Here is a 15,865-nt window from a genome sequence, read left to right as displayed (position 1 = left end):
CGGGCCACGGCTTCCCTGCCCCGCACCCGGCTTCTGTAATTGGTGATGCCTATTTTCGCATGACACTTAACTGACTACCCTCCCTGGAAGCACAGAAGAAGAAGCCCCCAGAAGAAGAAGCCGCCCACCTTTGGTCCTGGCGCCAGCGCCTGGGGCTGGCTGCAGCCCAGGAGATGGACAAGCTACGGGCCAGAGGTCCCAGGCTGCAGCCACCCGGAGGAGCTACCAGCCCTGTGGTCCAGGGCGCCAGTGCCTGTGGCCAGGGAAACAGTTTCCCTCTTCTCCTACTGTAGTCATTACTTCAATATTCCCCTTCTGAATTTCTCTCCTGTGCTGCAACCCAACTCCACTTTTCATCGGAAGGATACGGAACAGAGAGAGCAGTGTTAAAAGTTTACATTTTTAAGCCAGTAAGGTTGGTACTTAAACATATAAATGGAAAGCTAGAGTCCTTAAGGTAACAGAGGCTACAAAGGACAGGGACAGTGCATGACCTATTATATCCAGCAATCCATATGGGGACTGAAAACTTTGCAATGATGACAATTACTGAAGATATGAATCAACTAAAATAGTTGACAGGGACAATTCTTCCATCTTTGAAAATATCTTCATCAAATCTGTTTAAATAGATTTTCATCTGCATAATATAACACATTCTGACAAGACCACCAATGTGGTCAGTGTTTTGCCGTAAAATGTTTAATAACTGAGGGACACCCACCCCCCCTCGAGTGCACAAATTTTGTGCACCGGGCTACTAGTCTATATATAATTTGTTTAACAAACACTTATAAAGTGCCTGCTGTGCACAAAACACTGGGGTGGAGGAAAGTTAGCTTTTATAAGTTTGTAAATAATTCAAGGGAATGAATAAAAAGTAGGGATTGTGGTACAGAGAAAATAAGAAGGCTGAGGATAGAGCTAGCTGACACTAAAATTGCACCTTGGAACTGTGAATTTATAGTGCCTAACACTTACATTGTAACCTGGTGTTGAGCTTGGTAATAGCATATCCCACAGGCACTTAACAGGAGGAAAGAGGTGAGATGGAGGGTCTTCTTGTCACAGCCCCATTGACGCTGTAAGCCCCATTAGTTCTTAATGTCACAGGCCTAATCAGGATTCCCATTCTCACTTTTTAAAAAATGTCATCCAGGTAACAAAATCAAAGGATCTCAAAATTATTTACAAAAGCTAATCACACATTGTTCTAGGAGTTAAGAAGGTGCTATTACCACAATTTTCTAAATTAGAAAACTGAAGACTGGAAATTAAATAATTTTACCCAGGTTGAAGCAGAGATCATTTTGTAGTGACTGTCATTTCTCTGTACAAATAAGAAGAAGAGTCAGAAATAATGATTGCACCAAAATGTGATCTTCTGAAATGTTTTCCAGGGAGAAAATCTCATGGGATCATTCCTCATTGTCTTTTTTCCATCTTCTAAAGAGTTTGAATTTGCAGAGTTAACCTTTCTTTTCCTGCTGTGATAACCATCCTTCCCTTTTCAATTTATCACTTTGATGACAGCTGATCCCAGTCTAAGCTAATATTGTAACAATTTTAGATAATATTGCAGATGCACAAGGACATCCTCATATGAATCAATTAAACAAGTCACAGTAAGTTGCCATTAAAAGTGTAGCAGCTGCATCCTTGAAAACAGATGCTCTTCTGGGTCTGAATGAGTCCAATTTTGACTGATTTTAAGACCTAAACAGATTTCAGTCTGGTTAATATTAGGATGTGGAACCACTTGAGACATCCTAATGACCTCCGTTGATTGCTTCTCCATGACAGTTAGTGTGTTGGTTTTCCTTGTGAGATGCTGGGTGTTTGATATGCCAGGGATTTTATGTCAGCAGAAAAGAGAGGAGACCCCCCAAGTCTCAGCTGCAGCAAGATGGCCTCATGAAATTAAAGTGACTTCTAAAGGCAACCCAATTTATAGGGATTGGGCTGTAGGGCTTGACCGGAATCACTTTAAGCTATACTTTTGCAAGATTTTGAATAGCCAAGGAGACCAGCTATAATGAACTGCTTCCCTATTTCCACTCTGTCCCTGGCATCTACTCAAGAAACTAAGGGGAAAGTTATAGCTGTTAATGGCAAGTCATTGCTTCTCTTTCCTGATCTTTATTAATCTGTTATTATGTGAATTATTTGTCCTGTTATGTTGGCCAATTAAATCACTTGTTCTGTTTAATTTTAAAAAATCATTGATTTTTATAAAAAAATTAATATAGCCAAATGTGTCTTAGATAAATAATACTGCCTCACTCACATTTAATTAACCAAATATGGAGGATTGAATTAAGTAGGGACAAGGCACAAGGCAAAGACATCAGTCAGGAGACTGTCCCAGTAGTCCATGGAAGAGAGGGAGCTAAACCGAGAAAATCACAGTAGACGTAGAAAAGACAAAATATGTTAAGAAAACATTCGTGCAATAAAGTGGGCAGACATTAGTCTTTGTTGAGGAGAGTGAGGGAAGGAAGAGAATCGATTACTCTTATGTTTGCAGCTGAGATTCCGACATTGATATGCCACTGAGAGAGAATTCAGGATAAAGGCAGATGGTAGAGATGGATAATGAGTTTAGTTTTGAGCTCATTGCATTTGAGATGCCTGTGGGATGTACTGGTAAAGATAGCTGGCAAACAGTTGATCAAATAAAATCTAGGAATCATCAATTCTTAGATAATAACGAAAACCATGAAAATGGATGAGCTCACTCAGAGAGAACAGATAGAATGACAAGTGAGAGTGAACGATAGAAAAAAGTCTTCGGGAACACCAGCATTTATGGGTGGGCTAAAGGAAGAATAGCCAGTCAAGGAAACTATGTAAAGAGTGTCAGAGCTGTGAAAGGAAACCCTGAAGAACAGGGTGCCATATGAGGCAAAAGAAAACAGAATTTCAAGGAGGAAATGGCCTTTCCGTGTTGAATGAGATTAATACTGGGAAACGCCCAATAGAGTTAGCAATAGGCTATCATTGGTGATGATCCTCGGAATAATTATTTAACAATAATTATTTAACAAAGTAGAAATCAGATTATGGCACATGAAAGACTTAATGGGAAGCAAGACTATGGAGAAAGCAAGTGTTGAGAATTTTTTTGAAGTCTTAATAAGAATCTAAGGTCCTCAAGAGAGGAGTAATGGAGAGTAGGAAGGACAAAGAGTCTGGGAGAGCAACATGAATTGGGGGAAGTTGCTGAGAAGGGGAAAGGAGCTGGCCAAGCACTAGGGAAGGATGAACATGTGGTATTGAAGATGCTTTTGAGCATAAAACCCAGAAAATTTTAGTGACAACAATCGATGCTTTAGGGTTGTTTCGCTTCCCTGTCAAAAGGTGAGCCGCAGAATTAGCCCATAATTAGGTCAAGTTGCCAAAGAAAAATCTGCTTAGACGCAGTGGTTCTCAACCTTCTGGCCCTTTAAATACAGTTCCTCATGTTGTGACCCAACCATAAAATTATTTTCGTTGCTACTTAATAACTGTAATGTTGCTACTGTTATGAATCATCATGTAAATATCTGATATGCAGGATGGTCTTAGGCAACCCCTGTGAAAGGGTGGTTCGACCGCCAAAGGGGTCGCGACCCACAGGTTGAGAACCGCTAGCTTAGAGGATCATTACCACTAAGCTAGGCTGGGAAGGCAGACTTCTAGATTTCCAGTCTCTAGTGGAATGAACAAAGGAAAGTTGGAAGTATCTGTTGGTTTATCTAATAATCAGGGTTTGCCCCTGAGATCAAGATTCAGCTTCCTCATAAACCAATCAGTTTAGCATAGAAAGCCCAGCTACATTGCCATGCAGATGGTTAGCTAGGAGTCTCAGAGATGCCCGCTTTTATGCAAAGGCTATAAGAGGAACAAGCATGTTGTGAATGACCTGATGTGGCCCAGCCCCAGTGTCAGAAAAACAGATCACAGTGCATACCTTAATAAAATGATTGAGTGCTAATAGCTATAAAGCCCACAATATGTGTTCTGCAGAAACGAAGCAATCCCCAAGATAAATATACAGCACGGAGCCTCTAAAAGGGTGTGCGTGTGTGTGTGTGTGCGTGTGCGTGTGCGTGTGCGTGTGTGTGTGTGTGTGTGTGTGTGTGTGTGTGTAGTAACCTGTCTTGACTATAGTCACCCAAACAGCAGATTCTGTCAGCCTTGCTTTTTTGCAGATTTCCATTTGACATTTAAGAGCTCATTGGTTGTTTGTGTTGTCATTGTTTGCCATTCTCAGCATTTCTTTGCTCCGTGTACTCCTTCTTATTAAGAAAACTTTGTAAACTTCAGTGAGCCCTCAAGAATTCACAAGCCAGTTTTTCAGTAGAACGCTGGGCATGATTTTTCATGTTGCTTTACTAAAGTGTTATCTTTTTGCTATAGATTACAGTCAAGCGAAATGTGCAGTGTGCTGCTATCTAAACTGTTTTTACCCCGCTTGTTGCAAGTTTTATCTTGCCATTAAGTTACTGTACTTGTCTTTTTGGTGTGTGTTTTTAAATCCTCACCAAAGGAGTGAGGATATTTGTCCCATTGATTTTTAAAGAGAGTGGAAGGCAGGGGAAAGGGAAAGGGAGACAAAGAGGAATATTGATGTGAGAGAAAGACAATGAGTGGTGTCCTCCTGTATGCTCCTCCTCCCCCGACCAGGGCTAGGGATTGAACCTGCAACCCAGGCACGTCCCCTTGACTGGGGATCAAACCTTGACCCTCCAATGCTCAGGTCAATGCTCTAACTATTAAGCAGCACCGGCCATGGCTGCTTCTTGTTGTTTTTTTAATGGCACAGTTTGGCAATGTTCGGTTGCTACACATAATGAAATTATATATTTCTATAATAAAGTAGTTGTTGTTGTTTTTTACTTTCTTGGTGGAATTTGTCCAGAATGCCTTTGATAGACCTTGGGATATTAGTACAGTAGTCTGTCCACCCTTATCTCTGGTTTTGCTTTTCACGGTTTCAGTTACCTGCAGGCAACTGCAATCCAAAAGTATTAAATAGAAAATTCCAGAAACAAACAATTCATAAGTTTTAAAGTGCACACTGTTCTGAGTAGGATGATGAAATCTCAGCACCCTGTTCTGTCCTGCCTGACTCATCCCTTTGTTCAGCGAATGTAGGTGCTGCCCTCCCATTAGTCACTTGGTAAGTAGCCCTTACAGATCCGCTGTCGTGGTGTCACAGTGCCTGGTTCCAGTCACCCTAATTTTACTTAGTAATGGCCCCCAAACACAAGAATAGTGGAAGATGCTGGTAATTTGGATACAAAAAAGAAGCTGTACAGTGCTTCCTTTAAGTGAAAAGGTGTATACGTATAGGAAAAAACAAGGTCTGTTTAGGATACCATTCATGGTTTGAGGCATCTGCTGGGGGTCTTGGAACGTGTCCCCTGCTGATGAGGGGAAACCACTGTAGAAATTTGAACCTCAGACCATGAGTCCGATTTCTTCAGGATCTGATTTCTACCTCTTTTCGTGGATACATAGTAGCTCTCTCTGCCACAGCTAGTGTCACACAGCAGAGGAATCCAGGACCTCAAAAGCCCTAAAATGCTTTGAAATACTCCAGCAGTGTTGCTTGTGGTTGCTTTCACCCCACCTGCCAAATGAAGGCCTGAAGGCGGTAATCTCTCCTGGCGATGAAAGAACGTACGCCATGTTCACAGTACAGGAGACTAGCTCTGCCTCACATGGAGCCTCCTGCAGATCCAGCTCTGTTCACCTTAGATGATGCCACGGCTGGAAATAATTCTAAGTCTACTTCGCTACACTCCCTTCCTCCTTACTCACCAGTTCCTTTCAACAAAGTCTTTTTTTCATGTTTGCTGTGATAATTTATTAAAGTCTGGTTCCATAGGGAAGAACTATCCTTCTAAGTCTTGACTATCTCTCTGGTCCCTTCTCCGGGTTTGGCCAGAATCTAGGCATCCATGCAGCCCTGACAGCCCATAACTGTAGATGCAGCTGCAGCCAGATGTTGACTCCCTACCCTGAAGGTGAACACCTCCTGGCACTTCGTCAGTAGTGCCTGGCCACATCCAAAGGACATTGCGTCCTCCAATTAGGAGAAGAATTTTCAGATGGAAAAGCAAAAATAACTGATAAATGGAAATTGGACTTCAAGATGGATAGAATTAGCTTTTAAGTAACGTGTTGCTATAATTAAGCTTCTTAACCTGGAAAAATCAAATGCTAATGAATACTTATTATTTGTGTTTATTATTTATGTTAATATTGAGTTTTATGTGCTGTTGGTCAAAGAGTTTTATCTACATTAATCTATTCAATACTCCCAACAACCTCATGCTCTAGGTACTATTATCTCCATATTATAGAAAAAGAAACAGGCCGACAGAATTTAAGTAATTACCTCTTAATTATAAGACAGTTAGTTACATTTACTAACCCTTGGTTTCCACATAGTAAGTAGTGGGGACAGGACTCAGGGCTAGTCTTTGAGGCTCTAGAGAACTAAAAGATCTTTTGAATGAAATTGTGAGATTACTGTTGGCAGCCGTTGAGAGATTGTGGGAAACTGGGTACATAACAGAAACCTAGACATAAACAAATATAGTTCACATTTCTGCTGCTCAGTCTTTTCCTGAAGGCAATGTCCAAGTGCTATTGAATATTATGTCAATCACTTGGGAAAGATATAGAAGTTAGCTTTATAAAATTTTCCAAAAAGACCTTTGTAGGACTTTTAGTTGACTATGAGCTCTATATGAGTTCAAGTAGAACATAAAACCACGGCCCGCCCCCTGAACACCTTAGCCTTACTTGCAAGCAATGTGGCATCTACATGGAAGGAGTAGATAGCTCTCTCTAGACAGACAAGACCCCTCTGTATTTTTTCCTTCTGCAGTATTTATTGTGTGTGGTCCTGCATTCCACATTTCAAGGGAGATACAGAATAACCAGGATGTTTTTATTGGTGAAGTATGAGAACTGTAAAATTATTGAATTCATTTAAAGAATCGTTGAAAAAACGGGGGACGGACATTTAGCCTGGAAAGGGAAGACTTCAAGGAAGCCAAAGGCGATGTCTTTAATACTTGAAGTGCTGACACGTACGAGAATGACTGCAAAGTTGGCAAGATCAGGGCAGACAGATATGACTTGATGTAGGATGGTCAGATCCTTCAGAGATTGGCTCAGCTGCCTCAGGTGTTGAGTGCCCTTTCGCAAACATTTGTGTGGGTGTGCGACCCGAAACTGAACAGCCACCTGCAGATGTGTAAATGACACAAGCATAGACCACGTGGCTGGGCCAGATGACTGCTGAGGTCACTCCCAACTCTGAAGGTCTGTTTTTTGTCATTCTGCAAACAGATTCAATCATCTGGGCTTCTGTGTTTAATCAAGGACAGAAATAGTCTATCCTGTCTTGGACGTCTAATGCTGCCAACACTAGCATTAGCCAAATTGGTAAAAGCAACATGATGAACAACAAAATTACATGTCATTTCAAAACCCAGTAGGCATGTAGTGAAATGATTGGTGTTTGTCCTCTCCCCTTTCTCCAGTGCATTCTCCTGCTCAAGATGGTCACACGAACATGGATCTGCCCCCGGTGTCGGAGCAGATCATGCAGACCCTGAGTGAGCTTGCCAGATCTTTCCAGGACATGGCCGACCGCTGCCTGCTGGTGCTGCATCTGGAAGTCAGGTATGACTCGGCCACCCACAAGACGCCAAGATTGAAACCCACCGTGGGCCATAAATCACTTGCTTTTTTTCTGGAAAATATCACCATAATTTTTTATTATCATCAGTGTGGTTCCTTTTTTACACTGGGTATGATTTGTAGTGTTATTCAGCCACTCTGCAGTTTTTTGAGCGCATGTTGTATTGTGAACACGGTGATTCAGAGTTTGCAAGGCTTGTGATATCAGAATGACCTGGATTTGAATGTATACCAGATGGCTAGTTGATCTTAAGACAGTTACATTTACTAACCCTCAGTTTCCTCATCCTAAAAATGGAAACAAGAATTCCTAACTTGTAGATTTTATAAATGACATAATTAATACAATGCCTGTTACATAGTAAGGATGCAAAATGGGATAGCTTTGTGATTATGGTGATTTTATTGTCACTGATGTTTTTACTAAAGTGCTCTGCAGATCAAGAAGGTAGTATAGAGATTCAGGAACAATAGTCCTTTCCTTCAAGATCTTAAAACCCAATAGGAGAGAGTAAGTTAAAATAATAATTCATGAAAATACTGGCCTCTTATTTCTTCCCCTGCAGTATAGAATATTCTGAGTACTTTGATAACTGCTGTTATTACATATATGGAAATGCCAGGATGAAAAGACTAGGGAGCCTTTACTTGTTGATTCATTCATTTAATAAATATTCATTGAGTGCTTTTGTGCCAGGTAGTGTTATAAAAGTTGGGATATAGCAATGGAAAAACACCGAAGGTCCCTACTCTCCTGGAATTACATTCTAACGGGGAAAATAGCCAATGAGTAAACAAAAGAGATGATTTCAGATAAGAGCAACCAAAACAAGGAAATGGCAAAATGGAATCGAGCAGTGCTATCCAATAGAAATATAAAATGAGCTACACGTGACCCAAATAGATCATTTAAATTTTCTACAAGTCACATTTGAAAAAAGAATATAATTTATAATTGTGTAAATTATAACATATTTTATTTAACCCAGTATAACCAAAATATCATTTCAACATGCAATTAACATAAACATTATAAATGAGACGTTTTGTATTTTTTTTGTCCCAAGGCTTTGAAATCTGCAGATTTTACACTCACATCACATTGAACGTTGGCCTAGTCACGTTCCCAGTGCTCCAGCGCCTCCCTGTGGCTAGTGCTGTCACCCTGGGCAGTGCCGGGAATGGCTGAGGTGGATGAGAAAGCGGAGTTTTGTGTGTGTGTGTGTTTTAGATAGAGTGGGCAGAGGAAATGTGGCACGGTAAAAGGAAGGAGCCATCTGTACAAAGACCTAGGGGAAAGGGCTTCAGACTCTCTGAAGGAGAAACACCACAAGGTCCTGAGACAAAATCAGGCTTGGAAGAAAGAGGCTTTCAGCTGGTTGTCACCCAGGGAAAAAGGGGAGGAGAGGGTAGAGTGAAAGGATAGGTAAAGGAGTGGGCTGGAGCCTGGTTATGTGGGGTCATGGAGCCTGACACATTCTAGGGTCTTACAGACCAAGTGAACAGTTCACATTTTATTTCAGGTGCACTAAGAAGCCGTGTGAGGTTTTTAAGCAGGGGAGACATATTCATTCATTCATCATTCATTCACTTTTTTTTCAATTTTTTATAAAAATTAAATTTATTGGGGTGACATTGGTTAATAAAATTACATAGGATCAAGAGTACATTTCTGTGATATATCACCTGTATGTTGGATTATGCATTTGCCACCCAAAGTCTAGTCTTTTCCTGTCACCATGTATTTGACCCCTTTTATCCTTCACTACCCCACCAACCCCTTCCCTCTGGTAATCACTACACCAGTGATGGCGAACCTTTTGAGCTCGGCATGTCAGCATTTTGAAAAACCCTAACTTAGCTCTGGTGCCGTGTCACATATAGAAATTTTTTGATATTTGCAACCATAGTAAAACAAAGACTTATATTTTTGATATTTATTTTACATATTTAAATGCCATTTAACAAAGAAAAATCAACCAAAAAAGTGAGTTCTCATGTCACCTCTGACACACGTGTTATAGGTTCGCCATCACTGCACTATACTATTGCCTGTGCCTATGAGTTTCTGTTTGTTTTTCTTGTTTGCTCATTTCTTACTCTCAATTTTATATCCCACATATATTTTTTGACTTTTTCTGTCTGAGTTGTTTCACTTAGCATGTTTATGATTGGGTAAAAATATGGTACATATATACAGTGGAATACTACTCAGCCATAAGAAAAAAATGAAATACTGCTATTTGCAACAACATGGATGGATCTTGAGAATATCATGCTAAGCTAAATAAGTCAGACATCCATTCACATTTTTAAACGATCACTTTGGCTGTAAATGGAAAAGGAATTTCAGGGAGAGGTATGAATGGAAGCGGAGTGACCAGTTGAAACCATTATGAGCACCAGTATGATGGAGGTGGGCGTGTGAGAATGTTGGACTTGAGACACATTGTGAAGGTAGAGCCGATAGAACTTGTTAGTAGATCAGATTGGGCGCAGGGATTGGAAGCAGTGAGGGGAAAAGGACTCAAGGAGAACCACCGGCTTTGGTACCACACAGTTCTGTGGATGCCAAAGCCATTGACGGAGGTGAGAAAGACCAAGGGAGGAAAAAGGTTGAGCAAGAGGTCGAAATCAAGAATTCTATTTGGGAGATGTTCAGTTGAAGATGCTTAGTAGACATCTAGGTAGCAATGTCAAATAGGCAGTTGGATATAGACTTGAAACTTACGGATCAGAAATCTTAGGATTAGAGAGTGTATAGCAGTACATTTTCTTCCAGATGACTTGGAGACATTGTTAAAGTTGATAGACTATTTTTTTTTTCTTTTGGAGTCTTTACTAGATTTAGATTTTTAAATGTAAATAGGATTTTGGTTCATACAACTGTTTTGACCAGTGATGGCAAACCTATGACACGCGTGTCAGAGGTGACATGCGAACTCATTTTTTGATTGATTTTTCTTGGTTAAATGGCATTTAAATATATAAAATAAATATCAAAATATAAATCTTTGTTTTACTATGGTTGCAAATATCAAAAAAATTTCTATATGTGACACGGCACCAGAGTTAAGTTAGGGTTTTTCAAAATGCTGGAATGCCGAGCTCAAAAGGTTCACCATCATTGGTTTAGACTCTAGTTAGAACGTGGATATCTTTCAGTGTGCCCAGGTAAAGCCTAAATGATAATGTCTTGTTAATGTCACTTCTTTTGTATGACACTTGCTTTTTTTATTCTTCATTATCTTGTTCAGTGAGTTACTTCTTTATTGCTTGTGAGCACCTGTGAGTTTAAGAAGACAAGGAGCACCACAGATTTGGAGTCTGTCTTAGCATTATTTCTGAACTTATTTCTTTTTAAAAACAATATTTATTGTTGAGAGTATTACAGATGTCTCTCTTTTTTCCCCCCTTGCCCTCCTCCATCTGGTTCCTGCCCCACCCCAGGTCTTCACCACCCTATTGTCTGTGTCCATAGGTAATGCATTATACATATAAGATCTTTGGTTAGTCTTTTCCTGCCTCCCCTCCCCCCTTCCCTCTGAGATTCATCAGTGTGTTCCATGTTTCTGTGAAAGTCCACGGCCAGCATGGCTTTCAGGGTTCAAAGGCTTGGAGGAAGAGCTGACGCACAAATGACACACAAGACGAAATATTAATTTTGATACCGGGGGAAACCAGAGGAAAACTCGACCATAGCAGTCAAGTTCTTGCTGAGTCTCCGTTCCCAACTACTTTTATTTACTAGAATACACAATTGCCTTTTAGGAATACAAACAGACATATCAATGGTAACTTTTAGTAAACAGTAAGATTGTCAGGTTTTGGGGGAGTTTGCTTTAGGCCATTGAGTCAGCAGCAGGTAATAAAATGTAAATATTCACCCTGTGAATATCAAAAGGAGTCCTGGTCAGCCTTCTGCCAGACTCCTCACATTTATATTAATTACTGTTGATCTTTGGTTTCCAGCATGTTTCCATGCCTCTGATTATATTTTATTTACTATTTTATTTTGTTCATTAGATTTCTTGTTCCTTTATTTTGATTTTTAGATTCTATTTTTGATAGATATGTATTTATTGCCATTTTATTGTTCATATTTTTTCTTCTTCTTTTTCATCCTCTTTCTCTTCCTTTTTCCCTTCTTAAAGAATACCCTTCAACATTTCATATAATACTGGTTTGGTGGTGATGAATACCTTTAGCTTTTTCTTGTCTGTGAAGCTCTTTATCTTTAATTCTATATGATAACTTTGCTGAGTACAGTAATTTTGTTTGTGGGTCTTTGCTATTCATCACTTTGAATATTTCTTACCACTCCTTTCTGGCCTACAAAGTTTCTGTTGAAAAATCAGCTGACAGTTGTATGAGCTCGCCCTTGTAACTAACTAACTGCTTTTTTCTTGCTGCTTTTAAGATCCTCTCTGTCTTTAGCCTTTGGCATTTTAATTATGATGTGTCTTGGTGTGGGCCTCTTTGGATTCCTCTTGTTTGGGGTTCTCTGTGCTTCCTGGACTTGTAAGTCTATTTCTTTCACCAGGTAGGGGAAGTTTTCTGTCATTATTTCTTCAAATAGGTTTTCAATATCTCACTCTCTCTCTTCTCCTTCTGGTACCCCCATAATATGAATGTTTGTATGCTTGAAGTTGTCCCAGAGGCTCCTTATACTATCTTCATTTTTTTTTCTTTTTGCTCTTCTGATTGGGTGTTTTCACTTCCTCATATTCCAAATCGATTATTTGATTCTAGATATCCTCTACTGTTGAATCCCTGTAAATTATTCTTTATTTCAATTAGTGTATGCTTAATTTCTGACTGGTCCTTTTCCATGTCTTTGAAATTCTCACTAAGATCCTTGAAAGTCTCACTGAGTCCCTTGAAGCTCTCATTAAGATCCTTGAATAACCTTATAACCATTATTTTAAACTCTGTATCCAGTAGTTTGCTTGCTTCCATTTCTTTCATTTGTGACATGTTTCTTTGTCTCCTCATTTTGGCTGCTTCCCTGTGTTTGTTTCTATGTATTAGGTAGAGCTGCTATGTTTCCTGGATTTGTTCGAGTGGCCTTGTGTAGTAGGTATCCTATAGGGCCCACTGGCTCAACCTGCCCAGTCACCTGAGCTGGGCACTCTAGGTATGCCCCTATGTGGGCTGTGTGCAGTCTTTTTGTACTTGAGTCTTGATTGTTGTTGGCGTCACTGGAAGGAATTGTCCTGCAGGCCAATTGGCTGTGGGGACCAGCTGTGACTAAGGTGGAAGAGCTGCTTTGCAGAGATACCCCTATGGAGCAGGACCAGCTTCAGTGGGGCTTTGGTGCTCACTGAATCTGTCCCTTGAGTGTGTCGCATGTGGATATGTAGAGTTGTAATCTTGTATGGTCTAAAGCTGTCCATCCAGTGCACTGGCTCTGGGGTCTCCCAGGAGATGCAAAGTCAGCCACTGACTGGGACCACCAGGCAAGAGCTACAGAGAGATCTGCAGATGGCTGCTACTTATATTAAGCTTGGAAGTGCCCAGGTGAGGCCCAGCTGTGAAGCAAGGCAGTCTAGTGCTAGTGCCTAGTCTTGGGCCTTTTACTGGTTGGTTTGGGGCATGGTGATGCCAGCTGCTGCTTGTTTAAGAAATTTTAGGGAAATCTGAAGCCTGAGCCAGGACATGCCATTCATATGGAAAAGCTATTGCAAACACTCTGGGTGGGGCTGCAAATTGGATGGGGCCGAGTCTCAGGGAATCACCAGGGCAGAATGAATAGTGTGGACCACACTATGGAAACTCAGATATGGCCGCCAGTCAGCTCTGCAACAGGGGAGGTCCCAGCACAGGCACAAAGACCCCTGCAAGCACCCCTGTCTGGGATAAAGCCATCTCCCAAGTTCTTGTCCCGATGCCAAAAAATTCAGTTCCTCCCTATGTGTGTCAGGCACTTCCTACCCTTCCCTTGAACATTGCCCCAGCACTGGAGATCAGAGGAAGCAGGACCATTTAATTTCATGTGCTGGCCCTTTAAGAGGGACTGCCTGGGTCTCCAGGAGCCTCCATGTCACTCAGCCACAATCCTTGCTGGTTTTTATAGCCCAAAGTTACAGGGACTTCTATTCCCAGCTCTGGAAGTCTGATGTGAGGCTGGGACCCCTTGTTCCTCACGTGAGGCTTCCACAGCGGCACGCCTCCACCCCTCCTACAAGTCTTGATGTATTTTCTTTACTTCTCTAGTTTTAGGACGGACAATCAGCCAGCTTTCAGGTGTTTCTGAATGATGGTTGTTCTGTATTTTAGTTGTAATTCTGTTGTGGTTGTGAGATGTGGCGAGTACCGGTGTTTACCTATGTCACCATCTTGGTTCCAACCTGAACTTATTTCTTATATTCAGCTGTCCAGAAATAAGGCTTTTCTTCTGTATTCTGATTTGATTTACAATAAGTTTTAGATTTGTTTTCTATTTATTTGTAGCATGACAGGTGTTTTCTGTGAGTAAGTAAATGCAATAGGCATAAAAGAACGAAACCACCAGTAACATTCTGATGTCTCTTTTACCTGGGTCACACAGAAAAACAAGAGAACATCGAATTCATTACTAGCACCGCTCCTGGAATTATACTTTGATTGTGCGGGCACAGGATGTGTTCTCCATTTAGAATTATCTGCTTGTAGTGTAGTTAATTCCAGGTGGGATGTTTACAACACGTTTGAGTAAAATCTTTTAAATCCTTAACCTCTATTCTGCCCTTTTTGTTTTTCTACATCTTGGCAGTACTATTCTATAATGCTGAACATGTTTTAGTCATTATTTATTAACTCTACAAGGAACCATTTGGTGCTGTAACATCCACTGCTATACTCCTTCAACATTAGTCTAAAAACAGAAGAAGGTCATTTTAAAAATAAATAACAAAAAATGCTGAGTTTTAGAGTCCTAGATGCAGAATTTTCTTTCCTTGACTTTTACTGTGAACACTAAACATGTTTGTTTTTTCTAAGTTGAATGTCTTCACCTCCTCATATAACATGATTCCAACATTTAGGTTGCTTTCTCATGCATATGCTCCATTTGTCTTTGTTTCTTTAAAGTATGGTGTATAAAACTGGATAGAACACCCCATGTATGGCTTCGATAGTGAATGTTCACACATTTTATTCACTTCTTGTCACAGTACTAAGCTTTTTATTTTATTTTTACTGTTGGTGATGATAATCAGTTTACAAAATGAATAAGACATATCTCAAGCAAATCCTTATACTGTAGTATAATAATGTTAAAATAGAGCAGACTGCAAAGTGTCCACAGTGGGAAGAGACAGTTAGCTCCCCGAAGACAGGAATCAGGTGAGTCTTGTTCACTGTGATGGCCCAAGAACCAGGAAGAGTCCCTCTGTATAATAGATGCTCAATAAAAAGATCAGTCACCTTTGAGAATTAGCTGGTTTGAGACCAAACCCAGATAAAATAAGTGCTGTTTCCCCAAATAAAATCTGTTTCTCGTTAAAGAAAATTAATTGATTTTGAGATTCTGTTTTCACTTAGGAGTTTACTGTATGTATTTTGAAAGATACAGAGGTGCTGCATGGCCAACACCATCCTTGTATAAGAATAATCAGTTCATGTTTGTTCTTTTCCTTTCCTGCTAGGAAAGAATTAGAACTTAGGACTTTTTGTCCAGAACTGGTACAATGAAAAGGTGGCTGGAAGGCACTGCCTCTGGCATTTTTACCCAAGGAGACACTAGTAAGAGCATAGATAGGAAAAAAAAAAAGTAATGGGAAATGCTAGCAAGAAGTCCAGAACAACTTCAAATGCCAATTTTTTATCTTATCGTCCCCAATTTTTATAGCCATAGTCCATATTTTCTTTACTATTGTTAAAGTTCAATGTTAAAGGGTCCTCAAATCCAGTAGGTTCTGTGTTGAAGAACCCATCCAAAGAGCATTTGACAGTTTACCTGCGTCACTGTAGGTCACATTTAACCACCAACTTTCCAAAGTTTGAAACATAAGGCAAATGACACCCCCAAGAAATGAAAGACATAGTGAGGCCATAAAATATTGGTCAGTATTTTTTCCTATTTGAACGTTATAAGAAAATTAGGTTGCCATTTGAGCCCAAGATGCAAAGAATGTCACCTTTATCAGCTGATTCTCTCACCATCAGCAGGAATCCAAGT

General features: G+C 40.3%; 1 protein-coding gene across 1 annotated transcript in view; it reads left to right on the top strand.

The window, feature by feature from the left end:
- Positions 1–15,865, top strand: part of EXOC4 (exocyst complex component 4) — a 758,369-nt gene that overhangs the window by 685,477 nt on the left and 57,027 nt on the right. Inside the window, exon 15 of the mRNA XM_036328650.1 lies at positions 7,545–7,686. Coding sequence (XP_036184543.1) covers positions 7,545–7,686 — 142 coding nt within the window. The remainder of the gene's footprint in view (positions 1–7,544; positions 7,687–15,865) is intronic.

The sequence above is a fragment of the Myotis myotis genome, unplaced genomic scaffold (genome assembly GCF_014108235.1).
Source record: "Myotis myotis isolate mMyoMyo1 unplaced genomic scaffold, mMyoMyo1.p scaffold_m19_p_11, whole genome shotgun sequence".
In the NCBI taxonomy this organism is placed as follows: domain Eukaryota; kingdom Metazoa; phylum Chordata; class Mammalia; order Chiroptera; family Vespertilionidae; genus Myotis; species Myotis myotis.
Note: the sequence above shows the minus strand (reverse complement) of the source record. Positions and strands in the feature narration are given on the sequence as shown.